Below are 27,275 nucleotides of genomic sequence, written 5' to 3' on the forward strand. Positions count from 1 at the left end.
ACTGTGAAAAATGAAACGTCTAAAAAGACGACAGACAATTGAAAACTACAGCCACTCCCGGCCATTTAAATTATCCTAAATAACTTCATGATTACACTGTAAAACACAAGTGCTGGAATAACTCAGTGGGTCAGGCGGCATCTCTGGAGGCCATGAACGGGCGACGTTTCATGTTTGGACCTTTCTTCATTCGCTCTTACAAAATTCTGAGGTCTGAAGAAAGTTTCCCAATCCGAAACATCACCTATCCATGTCCTTCAGAGATGCTGCCTGACCCGCTGAATTACTCCAACACTTTGTGTTTTACATCAGATGCCAGCATCTGCCGTTCCTTGTGTCTTCTTAATTACAATTCTATCCTGACATTTCCTTCTTCCCAATGAAATAAATGGGCCTTTTGGATTTTCAACAGACAAAGAATGTGCGGTGTGGTTGGCCCGAGACCAAAGACTGTCTGAGCAAAGTTCGGGACTTCTATCTTTATTTTGTGGTTCTAATCTCTGCCCAGTTTCATCAGTGAAAGCTGGCAGTGGTAAATCCTGACAGTCAATAATCCGAGAGGAACAATTTATTTATTCTTACCTTGGCAGAGATCCTGAAGTCACTGTATTCTTTCATGAGGTCCTGAGTTTCTTCAGTAGTTTCCCCAGCAGAGGTATGGGTGGAAAGGTAATACTCGCCTGTTTCTTGGATCCAGTCCAAAGCCTGTTGGGTGTACGAGGAATAACACCAACCTGAATGTCCTGCTTAAAATAACAAAGTTCTCTTCCCAAACACAATATCAAATTCTTTACATCTTCCTCCCATCAATCATTACATTGCAAACTAAAATTGGAGCTGCACAGAAACAAATGGGAGAAAGAAATCTCAGAAAGCACAAAGCATACTTCTGTATGTAAGGCCCTCTGTTAACTTTGTAAATCCTCCCCTTTCCTTACAAATGACCCATTATTTATAAAGTGGAGCAAAAAATGTTTATTTGGTGTCTCTTGGAGTGCACAAGCGAACAGATATCTCAAATGTTTGCATTCGTAGTGACTGATTTTCCATCTATATATTTAACTTACTACAGATCTCTGCAAAGTTAGCATATTCAAAACAATTTTTATGTTTTAGAGACAGATAATATTGCCATAATGAACCTGAACACATGCAAAGGTTTTACTCAGGTTTTAATCAGACACTGGTCACTGAAGGATGGCAGCAAATTAAAGACACAAAGTGCTGGAGTAACTCAGCTGGTTTATTTAGTTGAGTTTAGAGATACAGCGTGGACGGACTGAGCCGACCAAAGATCACTTGTTCACACTAGTTCTATGTTATTCCAGTTTCACATCCTACACACTAGGGGCAATTTACAGAAGCCAATTAATCTACAAACCTGCACGTATTTGGGATGTGGGAGGAAACTGGTGCACCTGGAGAAAACCCACATGGTTACAGGGAGAACATACAAACTCCATACAGATAGTACCCAGAGTCAGGATCGAACCTGGGTCTCCGGCTTTGTAAGGCAGCAGCTCTACCACAGCACCACCCGAAATGGCACCTATCCAAGGTCTCCAGAGATGCTGCCTGACCTGCTGAGTTACTCGAGCACTTTGAGCCTTTTTTGTTTGCAAACCAACATCTGCAGTTCCTTGTGTCTCGATGAAATCAAAGAGATGGGGTAGAGTACACATACCTGTTTGGCACTCCTTTCAAACACAACATACTGTTGGCACTGATCTAACCTCCTCTTTTTCATCGTCCAGAAATGAAGGACTCTATTCTCTCTCTGCAGTAGCTCACTCAGAATAGCTGCACAAGCAAACAGAAAAACACTGTCACACTCCCAGGTCCTGAGCTTGTGGGGCTAAATGCTTTTGTACGCTGAAAATGATGAAAGGACATCCAGCCTCAACACTGTGAGGAGGGAAGAGTTATCATCAGGAGGTTCAGAAGCAGAAATTATATAAATACAGTAGGTCGACATTTTAGGAAGGTACGAATTGCTACAGGGTGGATCAAAAAAAATCTAATCACACATTTTTAGGTGAAGACAGTTTTCGGTATCAGGAATGCATTTTAATTCAGTTTATAAAAATTAAAAGACCTGGTACATGTAGAATGTAAAGTCAACATGTAAGTTTTAGGTGGGAATGAAAATAAGCAAAATCATTATCATTATTCCTTTTGAAGACCATCTATTGGAGCAGCAGCTGTATTTAAAATGGAAACAATCTGTTGAAATAATACTTGCAGATTACAAATGAGCCAGTTGCTCTTTCGGATTCCAGACCTACCTTTAACTTGCTGCTCCGGGCCTCTGGTGTGAGCAGCCACTCCAGGCATGCTCACATTGTTCCTGTGAATGTACTTCAGAAACACCTCAGCATTCCTGCGCGCAAGAGTGCAAGCCTAGGAGCACACAATGAGGTGATTATTTATCAGAGCGTATCGGTATTCACTTTCCCTCAAACTGATCATGCCAGCCGTTGTCAAACCTAATGTTGAAAACTGGGTCTTTATTGGGGGGGCGGGGGCAAGGGAGAGTGGGTGTGAAGGTGATAGTTGGTGATTTTGAAGGCAGAGGGAAAGCAGAAGTACTTGATAGAGCACAGAAGAAAGAGTACAGCACGAGAACAGGCCCTTCAGCCCACGATGCCCGTGCTGACCATGATACCATTTTAATCTGCGCATCTGCCCACAGCTGGTCCATATCCCTCCATTTCCTGCCTGTTTATTAGTCTGTCTGAAAGTCTGTTAAATGTTGCTGTCTCCACCATTTCCCCTGTCCTTGTGTTCCAAGCATCCACCACACTCTGTGTAAAAGAAACACCATATAAATCTTCTTTAAACTTTCCCCCTCTCATGCTAAAGCTATGCCCTCCAGTTTTTGACATTTCCATTATTATTATTGAGAATAGTAAAATAATTCAAGTATTTAAACTAAGCCTTTCAAATGCAGTGTAAAGCCATTCTATTGAATTGGATTTTGTGTAGTGACAAAATGACCTTATAGAAAGCTGCCCGAGAAAATGTGCAATCTTTTTGGTGTAGACTTTCCCGTTCCCAGTCTGTTTGTCAGTTCCAGAACAACTCCAGGATCCAGCTACAGTGATCTCACAAAGCAGGCAATGACACGACAGAATTATGACGGAGTGGTGTCACAGGTCGATGGGGTGGTCAGAAAGCCTGGATTGGGGTCGGAGAGGAATTTCCCGGATTTTTTTCCCGAATTGGACCTGGGTTTTTATCCGTTTTTTTGCCTCCCCCAGGAGATCACGAGGTTCTTGGGGTGGAGAGGGGTGATAGCGGTATAAAGGGGAGGGTAGTGTCTTGTGTTCTGTGTCTTGTGTCTACTGTTTGTGGGTAAGTGTGTCTGTTTAGTGTTCAGCCATGAGCGAATGGCGGTGCGGGCTCGACGGACCTGGCGCACCTACTTTCTATGTTTCTATGTTTCTATGTAAAGGCTTTAGGCACATCGGCCTTCATCAGTCAGAGAACTGAGAATATAAGTTGGGCGGTCATGTATATAAGACGTTGGTGAGACCACATTTAGAGTATTGTGTTCAGTTTTGGGCACCACGTTATAGAAAAGATGTTGTCAAGCTGGAAAGGGCGCAGGGAAGATTTGCTAGGATGTTGCTGGACTCAAGGGCCTGAGCTATAGGGGGTGGTTGAACAGGCTGGGACTCTATTCCTTGGAGCAAATGAGGATGAAGGGTGATCTTATAGAGATGTACAAAATCATGAGAGGAATAGATAGGGTAAACGTAGAGTCTCTTGCCCAAAGTAGGGGAATCGAGAACTAGAGGACATAGATTTAAAGTGAGGCGGAGAAAGATTTAATAGGAACCTTTCTCCCTCATGTTTCTGTCCAGGCCATGGCTTTCATTGTTCTCTCACACTTGCTGCTGGCTACCAGTAACACATAGCATAACAGAAGGCCATTTGGCCCATCTTGCTTATACCAGCTCTCTAAAAGATGTTTCACTGACAAGGTCTTTCTGACCATCCAGCTAGCATTTTCTTTTTAGGAGACCCAGTACCTATTGAAAGTTGTAAATCAAATCAACATCCACCATCCGTTGAAGTAATGTATTACAAATCATGACAAGAGAATTCTCATGCCGCTTGGCATTTTTTGATAATTATTTTTTTCTAAGATCTCCAACGACCAATCTTTCTGCTATTGTGAATTGTTTCTTCCATGTGCTTTATCATTGCTTCAAATCAATTTTCCTTCACATTGTGACGGGTAGCATTCTGATCAGTCCTTTGTTCCCTGAGCAAGCTTTGTATTAAAATTCTGCTCTTTTATTCAGGTGTTTGCATGTTCATGCCCGCATGGCCTAACGATCATTGGAGTAACGCTTTGACTGGGAATGAGAGCTTTACAGAAGGATAAGGAGAAAAAAAATCATGGAATGAGCCAAAGTAAGAATGAAAAGAATAGATTTTACAAATCTGCTGATCAAACTTGTGAAAGTCCAAATCTTCCCATCAGAACTGCCCCCTCCATCGACTCCTTTAAGTCAAGACTAAAATCTTATCTATACTCCCAAGCCTTTCCTGACGCCCACTGAGCGAGGGCTATATGTATATATGTATGTAGTTTGTATGTTTATACTATTCTTATAACAAATGTAAAGCAGTTTGGCCAACGAGAGTTGTTTTTTTAAATGTGCTATATAAATAAATGTGACTTGACTTGATTTGACTTTCATGCAAATTCATAAAGCCAATCTTAATATCATAAGTCACACAATCAGTTGAAAATGTAGAGATCATACACAGAGAAGTGGGAGAGAGAGGAATAAAAGTATAAAATAGATAATGGAAAGACAATTTGAAAGGGGAAGCAAATTGTAATTCCATAAAGGAACCACGAGAGAGGGACAAATATTGCCTGTATTTTTGTCCATGAGTAGTCTGAAGAGATTTACTGAAATGGTACAAAATGGAAAAAGAACAGAATGTACTAATTAAATAATTAGTAATTGCTTATTTGGCAATCAATCAACTAGAACCATTTCCAGACCAACCACTAAGGGTAATTAATTGTATTGTTACGCTGCAGACTCATTAGCATCATGAAGCAATTTTTAAGTAACACTGGCAATGGGGAACCTCATTTGTACTTCTTCAGTCAAATATTAAAATTAATATTTGAACAGTCTCATTATTCAGTAATTTATGAGCAAGTGGTGTGCAAAACACATTTAGAAAAAAGTTTGAAAGGTTTGATCCAGAGAAGTGTCAAAAAAATGTATTCCAAATTGCACTATAAGACAGCATCAGTGTAATGTAGAGACAAGAAATTGCAGGTGCTGGTTTACAAAATAAGATACAAAGTGCTGGAGTGATTCAGCCGGTCAGCAGCATCTCTGGAGAACATGGAGAGGTGACGATTCGGGTCCAGTCTGAAGAAGGGTCCCGACCTGAAACATCAGTTATCCACGTTTTCCAGAGATGCTGCCTGACCTGCTGAGTGACTCCAGCACTTTTTAATCCTCATCAATGCAATGTACTTTATCTTCATAATCAATGGAATGGATTTAGCAGAAGAGCACAACTCTTTGATGCTTCTGTACATTGCATTAAGTGCCACAGACTGGAGAGGATCCTCGAAGCAAAGAGGTTTCCATGAGACACGCACCGTGACTGGAAGTCATAAACATGTCACCATTAAATCCAGTAGGGAATGCACGAGAAATATATTCATCCAGGGAATGGTTAGAATGTGGAAATCTCATCCACAAGGGTTGCAGTAAATAACATTGATGAAGTTAGGGAGAGATTTGATTAACATCTGAGGGAAAAATATATTGTGACAATGTTAGATAAAGTGGATAGACACAAAATGCTGGAGTAACTCAGCGGGACAGGCAGCACTCTGGAGAGTAGGAATGGGTGACGTTTAGATAAAGTGGGATTGGAGGAGGCATGTGTGGAGCAAAAAGTGGGATAGACCAGTTGGGCTGAATAGCTTGTCTTTGTACATTCTACATAATTCTGTTTAAATTAAAACAATGATATTAGACAGTGAGAGACAACCCCAGCTTGAGAGGCTGCAGATTGATTAGTGCGAGAAATGGAAATGCATTAACTGATGTTGTTGCTAACTTGGCTCACACACACACACATACTTAGAACAGAAAAGGTGGATTTTCCCGAACAAAATTCAACAGCATAGTAATGTAATCTAATAATAATTTCATGGACATGTTGGCTGACTTTTGAATGATGAAGCATTTATTTTGCTTGGACAGCTTACAACCCGGCGGTATGAACATTGATTTCTCTAATTTCAAGTAACCCTTGCATTCCCACTCTCTCCGCCCCACCCCAACCCGAGTCGTCCAGGGAGTTCCACTGTTTGCATCCATATATTCCTTTGTTATCACCTTGAACCTTTTCAGGCCTCTCGTTTGCCTCTCCCTTGACTCTCAGTCTGAAGAAGGGTCTAAGCCCAAATCTCCAGAGATGCTGCCTGACCCGCTGAGTTACTTCAGCATTTTGTGTCTATCTTATGTGTTTGTTTTTTTTGGACAAAATATTTTGCTTTGGATCAATAGTCTGTTTACCATGGGCATAGGAGTGCATGCAATAGACCCTGACATTACTGAGTATAGAGTGGGTGGAGTGCTTAACTTTTGTTGGGGAAAGGGAGAGCCAGAGGAAGCAGTGTGGAAGAATCTCAGACCAATCCCACATGCTGGAAGTTGGACCATGAACTGATAAGGTCAGAGAAAAAGGCTTCACAGGCTCCCAAAGGACATATAACCAATCCTGAAATGGATTACATTTCAGATGTCTGAACACTTTGGATGCTGTGTTTATTAGGCTTTGGGGCTTGTCTGTGCAGGTTCCAGCCTGGAGCTAAGGAGTCAAAAGCTTCTGGACTACTGCCTAAGTGTTTACGGAATAAGTTCCTGGTTTCAAAGAAATCATTTTTAAGTACTCGTAAAAAAATAACTACCTTGAGGAAGGCTTCTTTTTGCTCCAAATGTTTGCTTATTAGTGGTGTGACGTGGTCGGTTTCAGCATTTGGCCCCAGTTTATCTTGGCCTCTACACCAGTCCTCATCCCTGCGGTATTCCTGTTCCAAACTCTCGAGAACACTGCACACCTAGTAAAAGGGAACAACCATTGGGATGGACAGTTTAACGCACTGTGGACAATTAGACAGCAATTCACGTGGTTGTGCCTGAGCTCAGCAGCTGGACTCTGGTCTCTACATCATGAGATCAAACATTCCGATTCATTTCAAGACATGAGCATGATCTTAATCCACACGTCATTACACAGTTGAAAGGAAAGCTACACTATCAAAAGTGCTACTTATCTGATGACATATTTCCCTCTGCGTTCAATATAAAGTATTTGTTGGCATTATTTGAAGAACAGATCTCCAAGTATTTTTGCTAATGTTTATCTCAGTTGGAACTTGATGGGCAGACTGCAAAGAGTGACTGCGAATTTAGTGAAACTTACTTGATTTAGCACTAAAAACCTATGTTTGGGATGGTGTGCCAGTTTTAATCAGTTATTACAACCCAGCAGTATGATTGTTGATTTCTCTAATTTCAAGTAACCCCTGCATTACCTCTCTTCCCCCCTCCTCCACCCTACTCAACCTACTAGTTCCACCGTTCACATCCCTGTATCCTTTCGTTATCACCTCTTCCTTAGCCAACAATGGGCCATTATGGGCTCCACCCTTCCTTGGTCATCTGTTGCTGGCCCTGATTTGCCCTGGCCTTTTCCTACCTCCAGCTCCTCCCCCACCCCGTACTTTGAGTCTAAAGAAGGATTCTGACCCGAAACATCACCTGTTTCCAGAGATGTTGCCTGACCCACTGAGTTGCTCCAGCACTTTGTGTCTATCTTAATCAGACATTATGTGGAAAGGAGCCATTAATATGAACAAGAACGATTTTCAGTAAAAGTCTATTTACTTGTAAATTCCATCTATACTTTAAGGACATTGAAACCAGGCGTAACGCATGGGGAAATGTTGTATTGCACATAATAGTAAATAATTAAGTTAATTGAGCAAATTGAAGCATCCTGGATAAGATCAGGGATGGTATTAAATTGCCATCCTGTCATTTAATGCAAAGTTAAAGACATATCCCTGCCATTTATTATATAGTTAAAGATATATTTGTTCTATCAATCACTAGATGATATGTTTGTATATTCATGGAATTGGTCTTTAATACTGTAGTCAAAGTAATACTTCTTGAGCGTTTGGGGTTTGGAGCTGAAAACCCATTAGACCATCCACAGCTAGCCCGATTCCAAGGTGCCTTGTTAGTTGAGACCTACACCCTTTGTAAATATGTATTTCTACAAAGTTACTTGTCTACACCAAAATGTGGAAAGATATGTGTAATTATAATCATTGGAACAGCATTACCTTTGAGTTTAAAGAGTACAAAACGTCAATATATTTTTGAGTTCCAAGAGATTCTCCAGAGATTCTTCCAAGAGAGATTCCTTCAGAACTACTGCTAGCTGCAATTATTAAATACTTTTTATATCCATAGCTCCATTCTCCTTGTGTTCTCACTGTCGCAACAACTGGAACAAGCAATTTTTGGCCCATTTTACTGCATGGAAGATCCTCATTCCGATTGCACTTTAAAACTAAACCAATAATGTGAAATTCTAACTTGATTGATGAATACTGAGGGACAAAGTACACCCATCTAAAAACTAATTATAATATGTAGTTGACAGTAAATTGAACATCAAACAGCACAGTACGGAACAGAAACAGGGTCTTCGGCTCACAATGTCCATTCCGAACATTATGCCAAGATAAATTTATCTCCTCTGCCTGCGCATGATCCATATTCTTCCATTCCCTGCATATCCATGTGTCCATCTAAAAGTCTCTTAAGTACATTATCACCACTTCCACCACCGCCCCAGGCATTGTATCCCAAGAGCACACCACTTTTTATGTAAAAACTTGCCTTGCACATCTCCTTCAAACTTTCTCTTCTCACCTTAATGCTATGTCCTCTGGTCTTTGACATTTCCACCCTGAAAATAAGGTTCTGACTGTCTACTCTATCTAAGCATCTCATAACTTTATATATGTCTTTTAGATCTCCCCTCCACCTCTGGTGCCTCCAGAGAAACCAATCCAAGTCTGTCCAACCTCTTTTTGTAGCTAATATCCCCTAATCCAGGCAACATTGTGTTAGCCTCTTCTGCAGTCTCTCCACATCATTCCTGAAATGGAGCGACCAGTACTGCAAGCAACACTCCAAATGCGGCTTAACCAAAGTTTTACGTCATAATTCAATGGAACATAATTAGGCCACTCGGCCTAATTCAATCATGGCTGATCTATCTTTCCCTCTCAACCCCATTCTCCTGCCTTCTCCCCATAACCTTTTGAGTTAACGTTTTATAGAGCTGCATCATGCCTTCCTGGCCCTTATACTCAATGCGACGACCTATGAAGGCAATTCGTTGAGACAAATTAAGTTTTCAGCAAGCATATGATAACTTCAATACCATAAATGTTAAGTATTATGCGTGTGAACCTTATACCTGTTCAGAGGTCTTGTAAAAAGCAACAGATGCATTGACCAGCTTCAGTCTGTCTTCCATCTTCAGCATTAGCTGTTGCCAGTGAACGGCAACTTTCTCTGCACACTCCCTAATGGCATCCGAGTCATAGTGGCCAGCCTGCAGCATCGTCTCGGCCTTCTGCTGCACCTGAAGAGCACTTTGGTGGGTTTTCTGCAAAGAAGTGGCATGAAAGAGGGACTGTGTGCAGGGAGGAAAGAGAGGTGTGCACAGAGGTGCCAGATAGATGGTGAAAGGGGTTAGGTAGAAGAGATGAGATGTGGGATAAATTGAAACATTTTAAAGACTTGCAATGAATTGTTAATTCCAAAACACAACAATAATAGAGAGGACAACAATATTTCATCGGGTGCAATAAAATTAGCATTTAGACTATTTTCAGTAATGTGGGCTGGATTTTACTGTAACGTGCTGAAATACAAAAGATTCATTTGTTGAATGTGAAGAGGGAATACAGCTAATTTCTTTGCTACAATTTTTTATATTTCATTCATACTGCAGCTCACATTAATTCAGTCTCTTGAAACATTGCAGGAAAAATGTTCAGTGAGATACCCAGAGCAAATCTGTCCTTTTTTGTACCTGCTTGATCTTTCTGTTGAGCTCAATCTCACAGAATAAAACCCAATACTGTGGAACTAAATGTAATCATAGAGGCATGTAGTGTGGAAACGGGCCCTTCAGCCTAACTTTCCCATGCCGATCAACATACCCCATCTACACTAGTCCCACCTGTCCATCTTGGCCAGTAACCCTCTAAACCTACCCGATCCATGTACCTGTCCAAATGTTTCTTAAACATTATGATAGTACCTGCCTCAACTACCTTCTCTGGCAGCTCATTCCATATATCTGCACCATTTGTGTAAAAAAATTTACCCCTCAGGTTCCTATTAAATCTTTCCCCTTACCTTAAGCATATGTCTCTAGTTCTCAATTCACCTACTCTGGGCAAAATACACTGTGCATTTATTCTTCAACAATAGATGGTTCAAGTCAAAAATAATTTCCCCTCAGAATAACAGAGAAAAGTTAATTTCTTTATACCAAAGCCATTTGATTAGTATTTGTTGTGCAATTAGAGAAGAAACATAAACATATTTTCCCCACATGGAAGAATTATCACCTTGACTCAGAAAAAACACCAATTTTGCAAAATCTCACCACAATTTGAAGTCACTAAATAGCATATTTAGCAGTAGAGGCGGGCGAGGAACTTCAAAGCAAGGATGTTTCCATATTGCAGAGAGCAGAAGAAGAAGCCAGAAATATATCACCAATAAATTCAGTAGGGAATTCAGGAGACATCTCTTTCCCCCAGGTAGCAGTTATTATGTGGAAATTGCTACCCCAAGGGATGGTTGAAGGGAACAGCATAGAAAATTGCCAAAGTCAGTCCATTATTTAGGAAGGGATAATAGAGGGAAACTAGGAAATTATAGATCTATTTATTTAGTTTAATTTAGTTTTAGTTTAGTTTATTTTCAAATGTGCTACGGTACGGTGAACAGCTTTTTTTTGGGTGCTATCCAGTCAGCGGAAAGACGATACATGATTACAATCACACCTTCCACAGTGTACAGTGTAAAGGGCATAATATCTAGTGCAAGATAAAGTCAAGTAAATTCCGATTAGAGATAGTTCAAGGATCTCCAATGAAGTATATGAAAGGTAAGAACCACTGTCTAGTTGGTGAAAGGATGGTTCAGTTGCCTGATAACCGCTGGGAAAAAAACTCTCCCCGAATTTGGAGCTATGCGTTTTCACACTTCTGTACCTCTTGCCTGTTGGGAGAAGGGAGAAGAGAGAATTTCCAGGGTAAGATTCCTCCTTGATTATGCTGGTGGCCTTTCCGAGGCAGCGAGAAGTGTAGATGAAGTATAGATATCTAACTTATGATGTGGTAAAGGAATAGTGCCCAGAAACTGGACCATCCAGTGATTTTTTTTAAAGTTACATTATCCAAATTGAAAGAAAATCAAATATGATGTAAAATCAGGGTCTACAGGCAAGTTAAACAAAGTCTACAGCTCTTGTCCAGGATCCACCATACGTCTAATGTAGTCAAATCCCTGGATCTCTCGTAGTGTCCAACAGTTTGCAATGTGGATCTTTCACACATAAATAATTATCACATTACAGAGCACCTGGTTGAGAAGATCTGAGGTTGCTACTGGGAACTTGACTCAGCTCGGACCATCCTGACTTCCAGGCCCCCGACTGCTAATCTGCTGGTGCTAGGGGCACTCACTAGTCTCGCTAAATGACCATTCGGGTTCTATCATACAACTGTTGTGGCCTGCGTTTGGGCCAGAGCGCAGGGGATAAAGCTCGCCGCACCGTTGTTGACAACCTTCTGGAGCACTGTGACATACTATGTATGCAAGAGACAATCTTAGCAAAGCACGACTTGGACAAACTCAATTATCTCAATGACAACTTTCATGGGGCTGGGGAGTCTACAACTGCCTTGGCATGGGAATAGTCAGAGGTAGGATACCAGGGGGTGTGACTATTCTATGGAACAAGAAGCTTGACTCATCAATAAATGTGGTTCGGCTTGATGCTGACTGGTGCATTGCAATACGCTTTGCTCACAATGACAAGGAATTTGTTATCCTGAATGTGTATACACCCTATGAATGCCATCAGAATGAGGATGAATATTTAAATAGGTTTGCTTTCATCTATTCCTTTATTCAAAACAATAATTATTCTAGTCATTGGGGATATGAATACAGATATCTCAGACAGGAACTCATTATTTGCCAATCATATGGCCCAGTTCTGTCATGATAATAATTTTATATTGTCAAGCAAAGTGCTTTTACCTACAGTTAGTTATACTTATATTAGTGAGGCCCGGCACACCACGTCATGGCTGGATCATTGTATTAGTACAGCTGATGCACATGCCTCATTGGGGTGTGTGAGCATTTTTTATGGGGCAGCAATGACTGATCATATACCTGTTGCTATGACAATAAATGTTGAACATCTACCTGTGGTATCCAGAGATGATAATAACTTTAACACAGAAAAACTGGACTGGCATACCCTCACAAAGGAAGACATCTTAGCCTATTATGCCCATACAGATAAATCCTTAAGCAATATTCATCTACTTAAATATGCAATAATGTGCAGTAATGTTAATTGTAAGGATATGAAGCATAGGAGAGATATCTGCTCTATGTATAATGATATAGTAAGTGCTTTGTATGTAGGCAGTAAGCCCTACTGCAAGCATAAAAATAAGACACATAACATCAGACCTGGCTGGAATAAGTATGTAGCTGAGTATCATACTGAAGCCCGTGAAGCCACTAAATCATGGGCTATGGCAGGTAGACCCAGACAGGGGCCTGTGTTAGAGTACAAGAAGCTCACTAATGCAAGATATCAGTATGCTGTTCGCTTCATCTGTAAAAATGAGCAAGCTATGAGGGCTGATTCCATGGCTAAGAAGCTGCTAAGTAACAATGATACAGATTTTTGGAAAGAAGTGAGAGCTCTTAAAATTTGCAAAACATCTCTACCATGCACTGTAGATGGAATCTCCGGAAAAACAGCTAATATCGCGGAGTTATGGCGACAACATTATAGTACTTTATTCAACTGTGTCCAAGGTGATTTGTATAGGGTGGACAATATTGAGAGTAATGACTCGATGGTGATTATATCACATGAGTCATGCCATGAACAAGCTGTCCAACAACAAAGCAAGTGGCTTGGATCATATTTCTGCTGAACATCTTAAGTATGCGAGTATGAGCATAGCTCCTCTCCTTGCTATTTGTTTTACTGGCTTTATGATTCATGGCTTGTTACCAGACTCAATGTTGTTTGTTCTGCTAGTGCCGGTCATTAAGGACAAAGCTGGTAAAGTAGGCAGCCTAAATAATTACAGGCCCACATAGCTTTAGCCAGCATATTGTCAAAAGTCCTAGAAAAAATTCTATTGGATAGAGTAAATGAGCTTGTTAACTCCACAGATAACCAGTTTGGTTTTAAAGCTAAACGTGGCACTGACGTGCATATATGCCCTAAAGGAGATTATAAACAAATATAGAGGCAAAAACTCTTCAATTCTTATGCGCTTTATTGATGCTTCCAAAGCCTTTGATCGTGTTAATCATAGAAAGCTGGTTATTAAAATGAGTCAAGAAGGGGTGCCTAAATAAATTGTGAGAATTCTGGCTTACTGGTACGCAAGACTACGCAAATAAAATGGGGCAATAGGGTCTCAGCCCCATTTGGGGTTAGCAATGGTGTTAGACAAGGGGGGGATATTGTCCCCAGTCCTTTTTAATCTTTGTATTGATGATCTGTCCAAGCAATTGAAAGCCTGTAATACTGGGTGCAGGATTGGTAATATTTTAGTGAACCATATTATGTATGCAGATGATCTTGTGGTCTTTAGTCCATCTAGCGCTGGTCTCCAGCAGCTCCTTACTATATGTTCTGTGTATGGTGTGGAACATGATATTAAATATAATGCTTGTAAGAGTGCTGTTATGATGTTTATTGTGTTTTTTGTATATAAATTATGATGCTTTTATAAGTGACTAGACCAAGTGCAGACCCGTTGGGTCTGTTTCCCCAACGGCGTTTTGCAGGGGGGGGGGGGGGGAGGGGGGGCTGCGGCATCAAACTCATATTAACCAACCCCCAAACACACAGGTGGGGGGAGGGAGGGGGGATGTGAAGAGGGGAGGGAGGGGAGAGGAGGTGGAGGAAATGGGACAGATTTGGGAGGGAAAGGAGAGCGGGGTAGGGGGTGAGAGAGGGGGATGGGGAGATAGATGTGGTGGAGGGGGAGGATGGGGAGGTAGGGAAGGAGGGAGGGAGGGGGAGAGGGGTGGGGGAGAGAGGGGAAAGAGTGGAGAGGGAGGTGGAGAGGGGTAGGGGGAGTGATGGAAGAGGGACAGAGGGGTAGGAGGAAGGGGGTGGCGTAGAGAGGGAAGGGGGGTGGGGAGAGAGGGATGGGTGGGAGAGGCGTTTCGGAGAGGGAAACATAGAACCATTGAAATTAAGTGCAGGAGTAGGCCATTCGGCCCTTCGAGCCTGCACCACCATTCAATATGATCGTGGCTGATCATCCAACTCAGTATCCTGTACCTGCCTTCTCTCCATACCCCCTGATCCCTTTAGCCACAAGGACCACATCTAACTCCCTCTTAAATACAGCCAATGAACAGGCCTCAACTACCTTCTGTGCCAGTGAATTCCAGAGATTCACCACTCTCTGTGTTAAAAATGTTTTTCTCATCTTGGTCCTAAAAGATTTACCCCTTATCCTTAAACTGTGACCCCTTGTTCTGGACTTCCCCAACATCTGGAACAATCTTCCTGCATCTAGCCTGTCCAACCCCTTAAGAATTTTGTAAGTTTCTATAAGATACCCCCTCAATCTTTTAAATTCTAGCATGTACAAGCCGAGTCTATCCAGTCTTTCGTCATATGAAAGTCCTGACATCCCAGGAATCAGTCTGGTGAACCTTCTCTGTACTCCCTCTATGGCAACGATGTATTTGAACATTGGGCATTGTGACATCACACGATGGAACGTTCACCTGGGGCTGGTGCTGCTTCTATGGGTGAGAAGCCAGTTTAGTTGTGAAATATTGGGGGGGGGGGGGTGGGTTAGGATTTGATTAAAAACGTGCACTTAAACACGACGACCAATGGCAAACCCGTTGGGTCTGATCCCCCAACGCAGCCGTTCCCTACCCGTGGCCCCCACTGGGGGGGGGGGGGTGGGGGGCGGGCGCCTCACACACACTAACCACCCCCACACACAGAGTTGGAAAAGTGCATAAAGACCGTTCCCTACCTGTAGCCCCCAGGGGATATTTGGTCGTCGAAGTCGGGTCCCTGCCGTCTTAAAATATCGTATTTTGAAGTCGTCGAAGTCGGGTCCGTCTCGGCAACGCGTGGGGGGGGTGGTGGGGGGGTTAGCGGTGCGGCATCACACACACGAAGCTTCGACACACACAGAGCCTTAAAAGTGTAAATGCCCGACCTCTTTTCCGTTTTTCTCTAATTTAATTAAGATGTGCAGGTGGTGTTCTTATCGAGGTTCAGGGGTGAATGACGTAAATATTTTCACACAATATGGGAACATCTCATGTTGTTTTGAAGGCTCCTCGGCCCACATCTGACTCTCTGTACTGTCACTATGGCAACGATGTCTATGAGCACTGGGCATTGTGACATCACACGATGGAATGTTCACCATTGGCTGGGGCTCCTGCATAGGCATATGTAAATGAATCCATTCCGATTGGACATATGTGAAGATTGGGCATTGTGACATCACACGATGGAACGTTCAGCAGGGGCTGGTGCTGGTGAAGGTTCTGTGGGTGTGAAGCCAGTTTAGGTTTGAAATATTGGGGGGGGGGGGGGGTTAGGATTTGATTAAAAACGTACACTTAAACACGTCGAAATGTAATGAGGAACGGATACTTAGAAAGAAAAGAGAAATCTCTACCAAAATGGAAAAGATGTCGGCGATTCAGCGTTCCCCCTTATCCTTAAACTTTGACCCCTTGTTCTGGTCTTCCCCAACATCCGGAACAATCTTCCTGCATCTAGCCTGTCCAACCCCTTAAGAATTTTAAACGTCTCTATAAGATACCCCCTCAATCTTCTAAAATCTAGCGATTACAAGGCGAGTCTATCCAGTCTTTCTTCATATGAAAGTTCTGACATAACAGGAATCAGTCTGGTGAACCTTCTCTGTACTCCCTCTCTATGGCAACGATGTCTTTGAGCATTGGGCATTGTGACATCACACGATGGAACGTTCACCATTGGCTTGGGCTCCTGCATAGGCATATGTAAATGGATCCATTCCGATTGGACATATGTGAAGATTGGGCATTGTGACATCACACGATGGAACGTTCAGCAGGGGCTGGGGCTGGTGAAGGTTCTGTGGGTGTGAAGCCAGTTTAGTTTTGAAATATTGGGGGGGGGGGGGGAAGGATTTGATTAAAAACGTGTACTTAAACAAGACGGAATGTAATGAGGAGCGGATACTTAGAAAGAAAAGTGAAATCTCTACCGAAATGGAAAAGATGTCGGCGATTCTGCGTCCAGTTTCGGAGTTGCAGGGAATCAATGGAAGAAATGTGACAGCCGGACGGAGTTCCGTTTCGGAATTTTGGGCGAGAGTTTTATATATTAATAGATATACTAGGATTTTGTATGTATTTTATGATGTTTTTATATGTATTTTATGTAATGTTGTCCCTTGTCTGGACCTTGTGTCCAAAATAAAGTTTAATAATATAATCCTGTCCTAAGCTACCAATTCTATGACCTTCCCCAACAATGTCACTAAGCATTAATCAGTCCAACCACACTTCCAATTTCAGGCCACCAATGCCACTTCTTCAGGCTTCTTTCCCCACCAGTCCCCTGCAACCAGCCTGGGTCTTGGACTTCTCTGATTACATACATTTTTAGACCAGATGAAGGAACGATTTTCAGTGTTCAACACCTTTTCACTAATGCATAGGTCTTGAATCTCAAGTACTATTGAAATGTGAAGTGCCCAAAACATTTGTTTTCTCATTGCAAAGTGCCTGGACATTCACAGATGTTAACCAATGTCTAGGCACAGCAGTTTTCATTTGGAGCTTGGACACGGGGAGTGATATGAACTAAGAAGATACAGCACCAATTTGAAAAAAGAATAAGAACGTACTAATTCGAAGCAGAGACAGCCAGTAGGCTCTGCAATCTTATTTCACCATCAATTAAATCAGATTGGGCAAGTATGGAGAATTCTTCTTGTGAAATTTTAATTTGAACTATATAAAACTTCACTAAAGTAGTGTACTTTTCAACTGTTGATGTTGAAAATAGCTTTAGCTAAAAATTTGTTATGAATTTTTACAGGTCAAATGTAAGGAGAGTGATAATTAATCTTGCCGTGTTGTTTACATTTATCAGTATATACTGTGCAATAATTCCATCAGGTGACCTGGGGATATGGGACCAAGATCATTTCTCTACATTTGAGGGATCTGCATATTTCTTTATTAACTGGTTTGTCATTTTCAGAGTGAAACAAACTGAACTTGTTTTGGACCTTATTTTGGCACGTTATTTACTTGAATTGCTCCTGCTGCAGCATTATTAACAGAAAATATGACACAAAACCTCCTTTAGATATGTAAATCCACTAAGTTTCCAGCCAAATTACTGTTGTGGTGCAGAAACAGGTGGTGAGGAAATGACATTGCATGCTGGTGTTCCAGAGATTCTGTTTGGATTGTTCTTACATCCAAGAAAACAACCACATTTCACTCTCACTCTATGTGAGCAGCGTAAGAAAATGTGAGACTTTGTGTCACAGCTCAGAGCAAGGGGAAAAATGCATGAAATATCAGAAACATGTTTGGTGTTGTTTGCTATTGGAAATATTGGAAAAAGATATATACTGATAGTACAGAGCAAAAAACACTCCCACAATTTAGCTTCAATTCAAACGTAGGCATTACCTCTATGGCAAGCTGAAATTGTTCATGTTCTCGTTGAAGCTGTTCTGCTTCTGAAAGCGAGCTGGCATTAACAAGGCTAGCATTGAGCATGGATTCCCCGTTCCGTATCCAGCCTAATACCTGCAGGAGAAAGAAAGCAATTAGAAGCTCGATATGATTTCAACAAGAAGTGTTTTCACTACAGCTTGTTCCGATTTCCTTCTATATTAGGTTAAAGAACTCCTCCGGTAATACGAAGATCCAAAATGCAGTGTCATTTACAACTCAGGCAATGTAGTTCATGCCTCACGATCAATAACAATCCCGTAGAGGATCAGAGATGTATGCTTCAATCATTCTTTTGATGAAAAGAAAAAGGTCAAAGCTATAGGATCACCTGGATTACTATTTGTCCAAAACTAATTACTTATTTCCAGCACCGTTACTTTATCTGCAGAGAATGATTCATCACACATAATATTGAAGCATGTTATATGTCTAAAGGAATGAATGCTGATCATTCTGCACTTATCCAGGTTATAAGAGGATTAATACATGATCAGCTGCTTGTGAATGTGGCCTTAATTTTGATTGTACTAAAGTTCGATGGAATCAAAATCATTCTGAATTCACAATGAACAAATATGAGAATCAATTACTTTTGTGTGATATTATATAATATATTGCTCATGTAGAAATTCGGGTGTTTGGAAAAGGAAAGCTGATGTTTCCATATGCCTCTTCGGAAGCATCTGCCACTCTTCAATTTAAGCTGTAATACCGAGAAACCTGATTCCGCAAGACAGATCACAGACAAGAGAGTCTTAGAGCATTTAACCAGCTCAGCCCTTTCAAAATTACTTTTCATTCAGCTATACTCCACTGCTGTACCAGAAGGTCACACAGCTTTAAGTAACTTACAGGTTTAGTTTACAAAACAAATATTGGTCAGTTAATTCTCTTAATTTACGAGAAAAAAAACAAGTTATTGATTTAAATATAAACGGATCCAATTTGTACTGAACAGAGTTATGGCCCTTTCCCTTTCCCACCTGGGAAAGGGTCCCGACCCAAAATGTTACAATCCTTTTTCTCCAGAGATGCTGCCCGACCCGCTGAGCTACTCCAGTACTTTGTGTCTAACTTCAGATTCAGGGACAGTTTCTTCCCAAATGTCATCAGACAGCTGAATCATTCTATCAACAACTAGAGAGCGGTTCTGAGCTACCATCTACCTCATTGAAGACCCTCGGACTATCTTTAATCGGACTTTATCTTGCACTAAACGTTATTCCCTTTATCCTGTATCTATACACTGTGGTTGGCTCGATTGTAATCATGTATAGTCTTTCAGCTGACTGGAAAGCACGAAACAAAAAGCTTTTCACTGTACCTCAGTAGTCGTGACAATAAACTAAACTAAATGTGACCTCACCAACAGGTGATACTGATGAGAGGAATAGATTGGGTAGATGCACAGTCTCTTGCTCAGAGTAGGGGAATCGAGAACAAGAGGACAGAGGTATAAGGTGAGGGGGGGAAACATTTAATAGGAACCTTTTCACACAGAGGGTGGTAGGTGTCAAGTCAAGTCAAGTCTATTCGTCACATACACATACGAGATGTGCAGTGAAATGAAAAGTGGCAATGCTCGCGGACTTTGTGCAAAAAGACAAACAAACAAACAACCAAACAACTATAAACACAATCATAAACACACACATATCCTTTTACATATTAAATATTGGAAGGAAAAACGTTCAGTAAAGTTAGTCCCCGGTGAGATGGGAGTTTACAGTCCGAATGGCCTCTGGGAAGAAACTCCTTCTCAACCTCTCCGTTCTCACTGCCGTATGGAGTGAGCTGCCGGTGGAGGTAGTTGAGGCAGGGACTATCACAATGTTTAAGAAACATTTGGACAGGTACATGGCTAGGACAGGTTTAGAGGCATATGGGCCGAATGCAGGCAGGTGGGACTAGTGTAGATAGGACATGTTGATTGCTGTGGGCAAGTTGGGCCGAAGGGCCTGTTTCTACGCTGCATGACTCTATGATACTATTGGCACTTAGCCATTTATATGGCTGTAAGTCTGGGAGATCCGAGCATTCACTGTCAAATTGGAAAGTCCCAGATGTATTTTTAGACAGACTGAAGGCACAATCTGTTAGTTCTTGATGCTGCCACACAAAGTCCAGCAGTCTACCCACTGTTACTAAGAAACAATTATACATGCGAACATACAAATTAGGAGCAAGGGTCGGCCACTTGGTCTCTTGCATCTGTTCCATCATTCATTAAGATCACAGCTAGTTTGAGTGAAATTTCATCTCTGCATTCCCGTTTACCAGCAACCTTTTCACATTTATTTATCCATTTAATTCTGCCTTAATAGGTTCATAGAATCTACATCCACTGGGCTTTTAAGGTTGTGAGTTCATAAGACTCAAATCCATCTGTGAGAAAAAAGAGCTATACTTTGTACTCTATATCTTCCCCTTTGTTCTACCTGTTACACTTGAGTCTACTGCATCTGTTGTTCCAGGTGTGGATTTCTATATATCGGCGAGACCAATCGCAGGCTCGGCAATCTTATCGCTGAATACCTCCGCTCAGTTCGCCTAGGCCTAGGCGATCTTCCGGTTGCTAAACACTTCAACTCCCCCTCTCATTCCCATACTGTATTTTTTTGTCTTAGGCCTCCTCCACTGTCAGAGTGAGGCCACAAGCAAATTGGAGGAATAGCACCTCATATTTTGCTTGGGCAGCTTACAACCCAGCAGTATAATGTTTGATTTCTCTCATTTCAAGTAGCCGGGAACAAATAGGAACCATCGGGACTCTAATGAATACTTTGTAACTTTGTCAGCGCCAGATAAGTGGCAATTCTTTGCGTACTTTGTGTACGGTATGCAAAAACAAAGAATTTCACTGTATCTAGGTATTTTGTGGCAATAAAGTATTATTGAATCATCGAACAAAAAATTATCCATTGTCCTAGATTCTCCTACAAGTGGCAAAATCCTCATCATATCAATTCTGGACCTTACACCCCAGCAATTATGCTGGGAAAATTGTCCCTTGAATCTGTGGTTGATTTCAATGCCGATTGTAGATTAGAAGGCAAAGGGATCGTTAAGTCCTTCAATTTATTTTTGTTTAGTCCAATGTTTGTAATTTTTTTGTTCTCTTATTTAACTTTTGCATTCTAAAATAATATTTATTTTTTCAATGTTGTCATTTAAAAATCACTCAGCCAGGGGCAGGGCTTATTCACTGTGTCAACCGTGGCCTTGTCACCACTCAGACACACTTAAGGGCCTGTCCCACTTGGGAGACCTCCACTGCGACCTCTGGCGAGCTTGCCCGCAACCCATAGTCGCGGCAAGGTCACCACGAGGTGGTAAGAGGTCTTCGTCACTCTTCTTCATGCTCAAGAGTGGTCTCCGTGTAGTCGAGGCTTCAGCTAGATCGTGGCGTATTTTTCAAGATGTTAAAAATTGACCGCGACTAAAAATTGGCCGCCGTGGGAAAAATCGATCATTTTTTAGTCATAGGTCTAGTAGAAGTCGGTCGTAGTAGGTCGTGATGCTAATTGTAGGTACTCGAAGGTGGTTGAAGGTAGTCGAAAGTAATAGCTCCGGGGTGAAAAAAAGGTCAGTAGAAAAAAAAGGTCATGTAAACAGCAGCACGTGATCTGTGTCACTCCAGGGCACGTTCATTCATAGCTGGAGAGTTTTATGGAGAGGAGATTTGTGTTTTAGAGATGGCACCAAAAAGGCAGCAGCGCAGGGGGAGGGCACAACCCTCCAAAAAACCTGCCCTGCAGGTGTTGCCCACCCAGGAGGAGTGGTGGCAGGAGGTGATGCCACAAGAGGTGATAGTGCAGGAGGAGGTAGCCCTGCATGAGAGACCCCTGGAGGAGGAGACCAGGGTGGTAGCATATGTCCCCACCACCACCCCATCCTTAACTGCCTCATTTGAAGTCAGCAAAGCAGCCATTTCTCCTGTGTCTGACACAGCATCAGAGGCAGATGCCCCATTGGTGGTGAGGGAGGGCTGGAGGAAGGTTATGCCCTATACCTTCACCAGGCAGCAGGAGGGGGTCCTTGAGGAATGATTCCAGCAGAATGCCATCCTGTACGATAAGGAAAATGGGGGCTACAGGGACAGGGACAAGAATGGCATGCTTGCCATCCACTGCCCCACATGTGTGCTTAAAGTTCCATCTTTTGTCAAAGCCCAGCGCCACTCTCTTCCAGTCACCTGGTGTCCTGGACAGTCCATCACATCATCTCCATTCACCCATTGAGACCTCTTCTTGTGCTTCCTATTCACCCTTGCTCTTCCCCTTCTGCCTTTCTTAAAAGGCTGCTGAAGCAAAAGGGCTACTGCAAACAGCAGTAGTTGTATTTTTACTAACATCCTCCAACCAGAATGATTTAAAAAAAAGGTGGGAGGCATTTTTTAGTGAGAAAAAAATGCAGACATGACATCATTTTATCAGATGATCATTTGAGCTGTAGACACTCGTCACTGGTCATTGTTGGTTTTCGGTGTGGTCCTCTGAGGTGCTCATTCGCGGACCAATTTGCCAGAGACCATCCTCGAGTAAAACGATGGTCGAAGCCAGTCTTCAACATAGTCGAAGGAGGTTTTCTTCATAGTTGAGGGAGGTCTTCAACATGGTCGTAGGAGGTCGTACACATAGTCGAGGAAGGTCGTAGGAGGTCGTAGGTCACTGCGACCTTGATTTTTTTTTAAATCACTTAAGGTCGCTAGAGGTTGCGGTGGAGGTCTCCCAAGTGGGACAGGCCCTTAAGTTTGGAGACAGGAGGGTCAAGGTGATGGAATCTGGAGCAAAAATTAAACTGCTGGAAGAAGTCACCGGGTCAAGCTGCTTCCGTGGAGACAAAGGGATGACCAATGTTTTGGGTAGAGATCCTGCATTAGGACTGTGTGTGTAGAGGGATGATGGACAGTTTATAGGAGTGAGAGGGAGATTTGAGGCAAAGGCTAGTCGGCCGAGGGTGGACCAGAAGTGGCAGGGGGGGGGGGGGGGGAGGAGGGGGGGGGGGGTGTAAGACGATAGGCAGATGTTTCCAGGGAGAGTAGGGGTAAGGGGTGAGGCAGAGGCTGTTAGATGTTAGGTGGAACAGGATGAGGGATGGAGGTGATGAGCAGATGGGGCAGAAGGGGGAGGGAATGTAGGAGCAAGGGTTGAAACAGAGGCCACTAGCTGACAGTGGAACCACATAAGGGAGGGGTGGTGGACACATGGAACCAGATGGGAGAGGGAATGGGAAATAAACCAAGGAGGAAGAAATCTGGATGGATAATGTAAATTGGCTATTTTACACTAGCCAATTATAGTGTTTGTTCGTAGTGACTCCGCCTACTATGTACTTCATATTATCAAGAGCCTGCTTACGCTAGTTAGAAATGGATAGCAGCTCGGAAATGTGATGACTGCAGATCCTGTATGTAGATTTAATAAATATGTGTTGTATCTTGATGTGTGTTCGAGTGGACTCATTACATGGTGTCAGATGCGGGATCGAACCCACGCCCCATATTGTTATGGGAGATTCAGAGACTTTGCTCGGTATTAATGCATGCCACGATCTAGGCCTGGTTTACTTTGAACGTGCGGTCCGGAGTGCAAAACAACTCATGGAGCGGTCATACCTTGCCAAATCAGACGTGTACCTGGACTTTCTCAACCGAAGAAACATTGCGCGGGATCCCATACTGGGTTCTCCAGCCCAACGACTGATGTCTCGCAAAACCCGTGCACCTCTGTCTGTGTCCCAACAGCTTTTGCAGCCACAAGTTCGTTCCCCGCAAGCAGTTCAGAAGCAATTACAGATCCAAACGTGACACGCAGAAATGCTTATTTGACAAGTCGAGCAAGCCACCTTTCGCTCATGGACAAGTGGTCCGTCTCCAGACAAATAAGGGCTATGCACGTCTGGGACACATCTACGACTCTGCTAAAGAGCCATGCTCCTATGTGGCAACCGTCAACATATCCTTGTATCACCTCAACCTAAAAATAAGAAAGCGAATCAGCACAATCTTAGCTTCTGTCTCAGAGGTTATTGTTCCCGTACCTGTTTAACCTCTGCTTGCAGGTGACGGAGCTGTAAGCACTGCTCCAGCCGCTTCTGGGTCTGATCAGCGTTCAGTTCAAGTTCCTGCTGCTTCTCGTGCAGGAACTCCAGTAACTCCTGTACTTGTGTTCCTAGGTCCATGTCCTTATCACAAGTTAGTTCAATTCCTGATTAAAAGAAACACATTTCATGGTTAATTAATGCAACAAGCTTCTTCTAATGCCTCCCAGCACCGATATTCTCCTTATTTCCATTAAATTAACAGGATGCATCCGTTAATGTAACAGACTTTTGTCCCTCCTAGACCTACCAGGTGGAAGGTCCACTCACTATATTCAAGTGGTCCCGATCTGAAACCTCATCTATCCGTGTTCTCCAGGGATGCTGCATGGCCTGCTAAGTTACTCTGTGGGTGGCACAGTGGTGCAGCTGGTGAAGCTGCTTCCTCATAGCACCAGAGATCCGAGTTAGATCCTGATCTTGGGTGTTGTCTGTGTGAAGTTCGCACATTTTCTCTGTGAGCGGGTTTCCTCTGGGAGCTCATGTTTTCTCCCACATCCCAAAAGTGTGCAGGTCTGTAGGTTAATTGGTTTCTGTAAACTATCTCTGGTGCTGTAAGGCCGTGACTCTACTGCTGCGCCACTGTGCCGCCCCATTTATTTATTGTCTTAGACACTTAAAAGAAGAGAGATGCAAAGTTATGTGGTAGCATCATGATCAAGAAGGTTATCATGAGGTCATAAGGGATAGAAGTAGAATTAGGCCATTCGGCCCATCAAGTCTACTCTGCCATTCAATTATGGCTGATCTATCTCTCTCTCATAACCCCACTTTCCTGTCTTCTCTCCTTAACCTCTGACACCCGTACTAATCAAGTTAGAGAGAAAGGGGATAATACTGGATGAGATAACGGCACCCTGGATTGTTCTTTGGATGGGAATAGCCGTTTAAATGTATTTGTTCATGATGGTGTAGTTGTTGTTGGTAACATTTATTGTCCATCTCTATTTGCTCCTAAACTGAGAAGGCAGTTAAGAATCAACCACATCGGTCACTACTAAGCCAGACCATTAAGGATAGCATATTCCTTTCCCTGTAATTCACTTGTTAACCTAATGGGCTTCTATGGCAATCCAATAGCTTCATGTTTACTGTTACTGGGATAATTCCAGGTTTACTCAATTACTTGAGATCAAATGCTGCCGTTGCCATGGTGGGATTCAAATTCACATCTGTGCACCAATGCTCTGATATCATCTGATAATTTAATCACAATGCTATGATACCCACTTGATAATTAGGGGGAGGAAAGACGGGTGTGGGTGGAGTTTGTAATTAAACAACACAAAGACGAGCAACTACGCATGTCAAACAATACTGATGGCGAAGAGGGTAGTTTGGCTGCATGTGGAACATGTTAAAGATGTGTGCCAGTTTCCGGAGCTCAATTGCAGCTGGAAATGATAATGAAGAAAGTACTCAGTAAAATAGACCATGGAAAGATGTAGAGAGGACTAGGTGCATCAAACAGACCTAATGAATCACATGGCCCTTTATGCTACAGGTCATGTTGCATAGTACCATAGATCCAAATGTAAATAATTGAATTAAAAGTAATTTAAATGCATGGTAAAATAGGCTGTATACACAGAGGAAATCCATAAACGATGGTGTTATGGAATCAACAACGCAGGAACAGGCCCTTCAGCCCATCCAGATGTGTGAAAAGAATAAATAGACTTAAATTCTAGACCAAAGAGGCATGTTGCGAAGTATGTCATGTAAAGCTCTCAGAGTACTCTGCAAATCAAGTTGCTTTCAGATGGACACATCTGTGCAAACCTCCATTCGCTGTCTCTCCTCACCCGCTGAGCTAGGGAAAATAATGCGTGAACAGAGTGATTAATTGACTCACTGCAGGTCAATAGACAATAGGTGCAGGAGTAGGCCATTCGGCCCTTCGGGCCAGCACCGCCATTCACTGTGATCATGGCTGATCATCCACAATCAGTACCCTGTTACTGCCTTCTCCCCATATCCCCTGACTCCGCTATCTTTAAGAGCGCTATCTAACTCTCTCTTGAAGGCATCCAGGGAATTGGCCTCCACTGCCTTCTATGTTTAAAAGCTATATCTAACTCTCTCTTGAAAGCATCCAGAGAATTGGCCTCCACTGCCTTCTGAGGCAGAGAATTCCAGATTCACAACCCTCTGTATGAAAATGTTTTTCCTCATCTCCATTCTAAATGGCTTACCCCTTATTCTTAAACTGTGGGCCCTTGTTCTTGACTCCCCAACATCGGGAACATGTTTCCTGTCTCTAGCGTGTCCAAACCCTTAATAATCTTATATGTTTCAATAAGATATCCTCTCATCCTTCTAAATTCCAGAGTATACAAGCCCAGTCGCTCCATTCTATCAACATATGACAGTCCCGCCATCGTGGGAATTAACCTTGTGAATCTACGCTGCACTCCCTCAATAGTTTCTTTGCAGCATTTGACTGTTGAATGATACCATGCCCCCAGTATGTTTGGAATGAATCATCTTCACTCACTTTGTGAAACCCAGAGTACAAGAAAAACTCATGCAAGGATGCTTGTGCAACAGTACCTGATGCTTGCACTTCCATGATGTACTGATGTAAATCCTGGCCCTGCTGAATGACATCAAATGTCATGTTGTTCATGGCCAGCTTCCGTTCCGTGTGTCGCTGCAGCCGCTGTTCGGCTAAAGTTAGATCTTCTGTATTAAAGTCATTCATTTGCCGGAGAAGATCTTCATTCCAGGCGTCTAACTCTCCCGTCACCTGTTGACGTGCCATAAATATAGACAAATGTACAGTTACAGTCATAATTCGCATTATACGAAAGACTCAATTTCTCTGCTACAAGAAAAAAGAAAATAGTTCCTTATTTAAGCAATCAAACTGAATGGAGCTTTTGATTGGGATGATTGAGAATTTGCTTATAGACATGTCCATTTATGGTGTAGGAGGAAATTGTTTACAAGAAAATTAGATTCAAAATTGAAAGAGGCAACAGACAATGCTCAAACATCGATGTTGTGAGG

General features: G+C 42.4%; 1 protein-coding gene across 5 annotated transcripts in view; it reads right to left on the reverse strand.

Annotated features, from left to right (window-relative positions):
• kalrn (kalirin RhoGEF kinase) overlaps window positions 1-27,275 on the reverse strand; it is a 612,442-nt gene that overhangs the window by 243,947 nt on the left and 341,220 nt on the right. For 4 of the 5 annotated variants that reach the window (XM_033024026.1, XM_033024024.1, XM_033024029.1 and 1 more), the window contains exons 14-21: window positions 26,817-27,012; window positions 24,204-24,370; window positions 18,114-18,233; window positions 9,559-9,777; window positions 6,968-7,117; window positions 2,286-2,400; window positions 1,685-1,800; window positions 583-705 (exon numbers count right to left, since the gene is read on the reverse strand). In XM_033024026.1, the coding sequence (XP_032879917.1) occupies window positions 583-705; window positions 1,685-1,800; window positions 2,286-2,400; window positions 6,968-7,117; window positions 9,559-9,777; window positions 18,114-18,233; window positions 24,204-24,370; window positions 26,817-27,012 (1,206 nt within the window). The remainder of the gene's footprint in view (window positions 1-582; window positions 706-1,684; window positions 1,801-2,285; window positions 2,401-6,967; window positions 7,118-9,558; window positions 9,778-18,113; window positions 18,234-24,203; window positions 24,371-26,816; window positions 27,013-27,275) is intronic. The other variant, XM_033024025.1, reaches the window with a different exon arrangement.

The sequence above is a fragment of the Amblyraja radiata genome, chromosome 7 (assembly GCF_010909765.2).
Source record: "Amblyraja radiata isolate CabotCenter1 chromosome 7, sAmbRad1.1.pri, whole genome shotgun sequence".
In the NCBI taxonomy this organism is placed as follows: Eukaryota; Metazoa; Chordata; class Chondrichthyes; order Rajiformes; family Rajidae; genus Amblyraja; species Amblyraja radiata.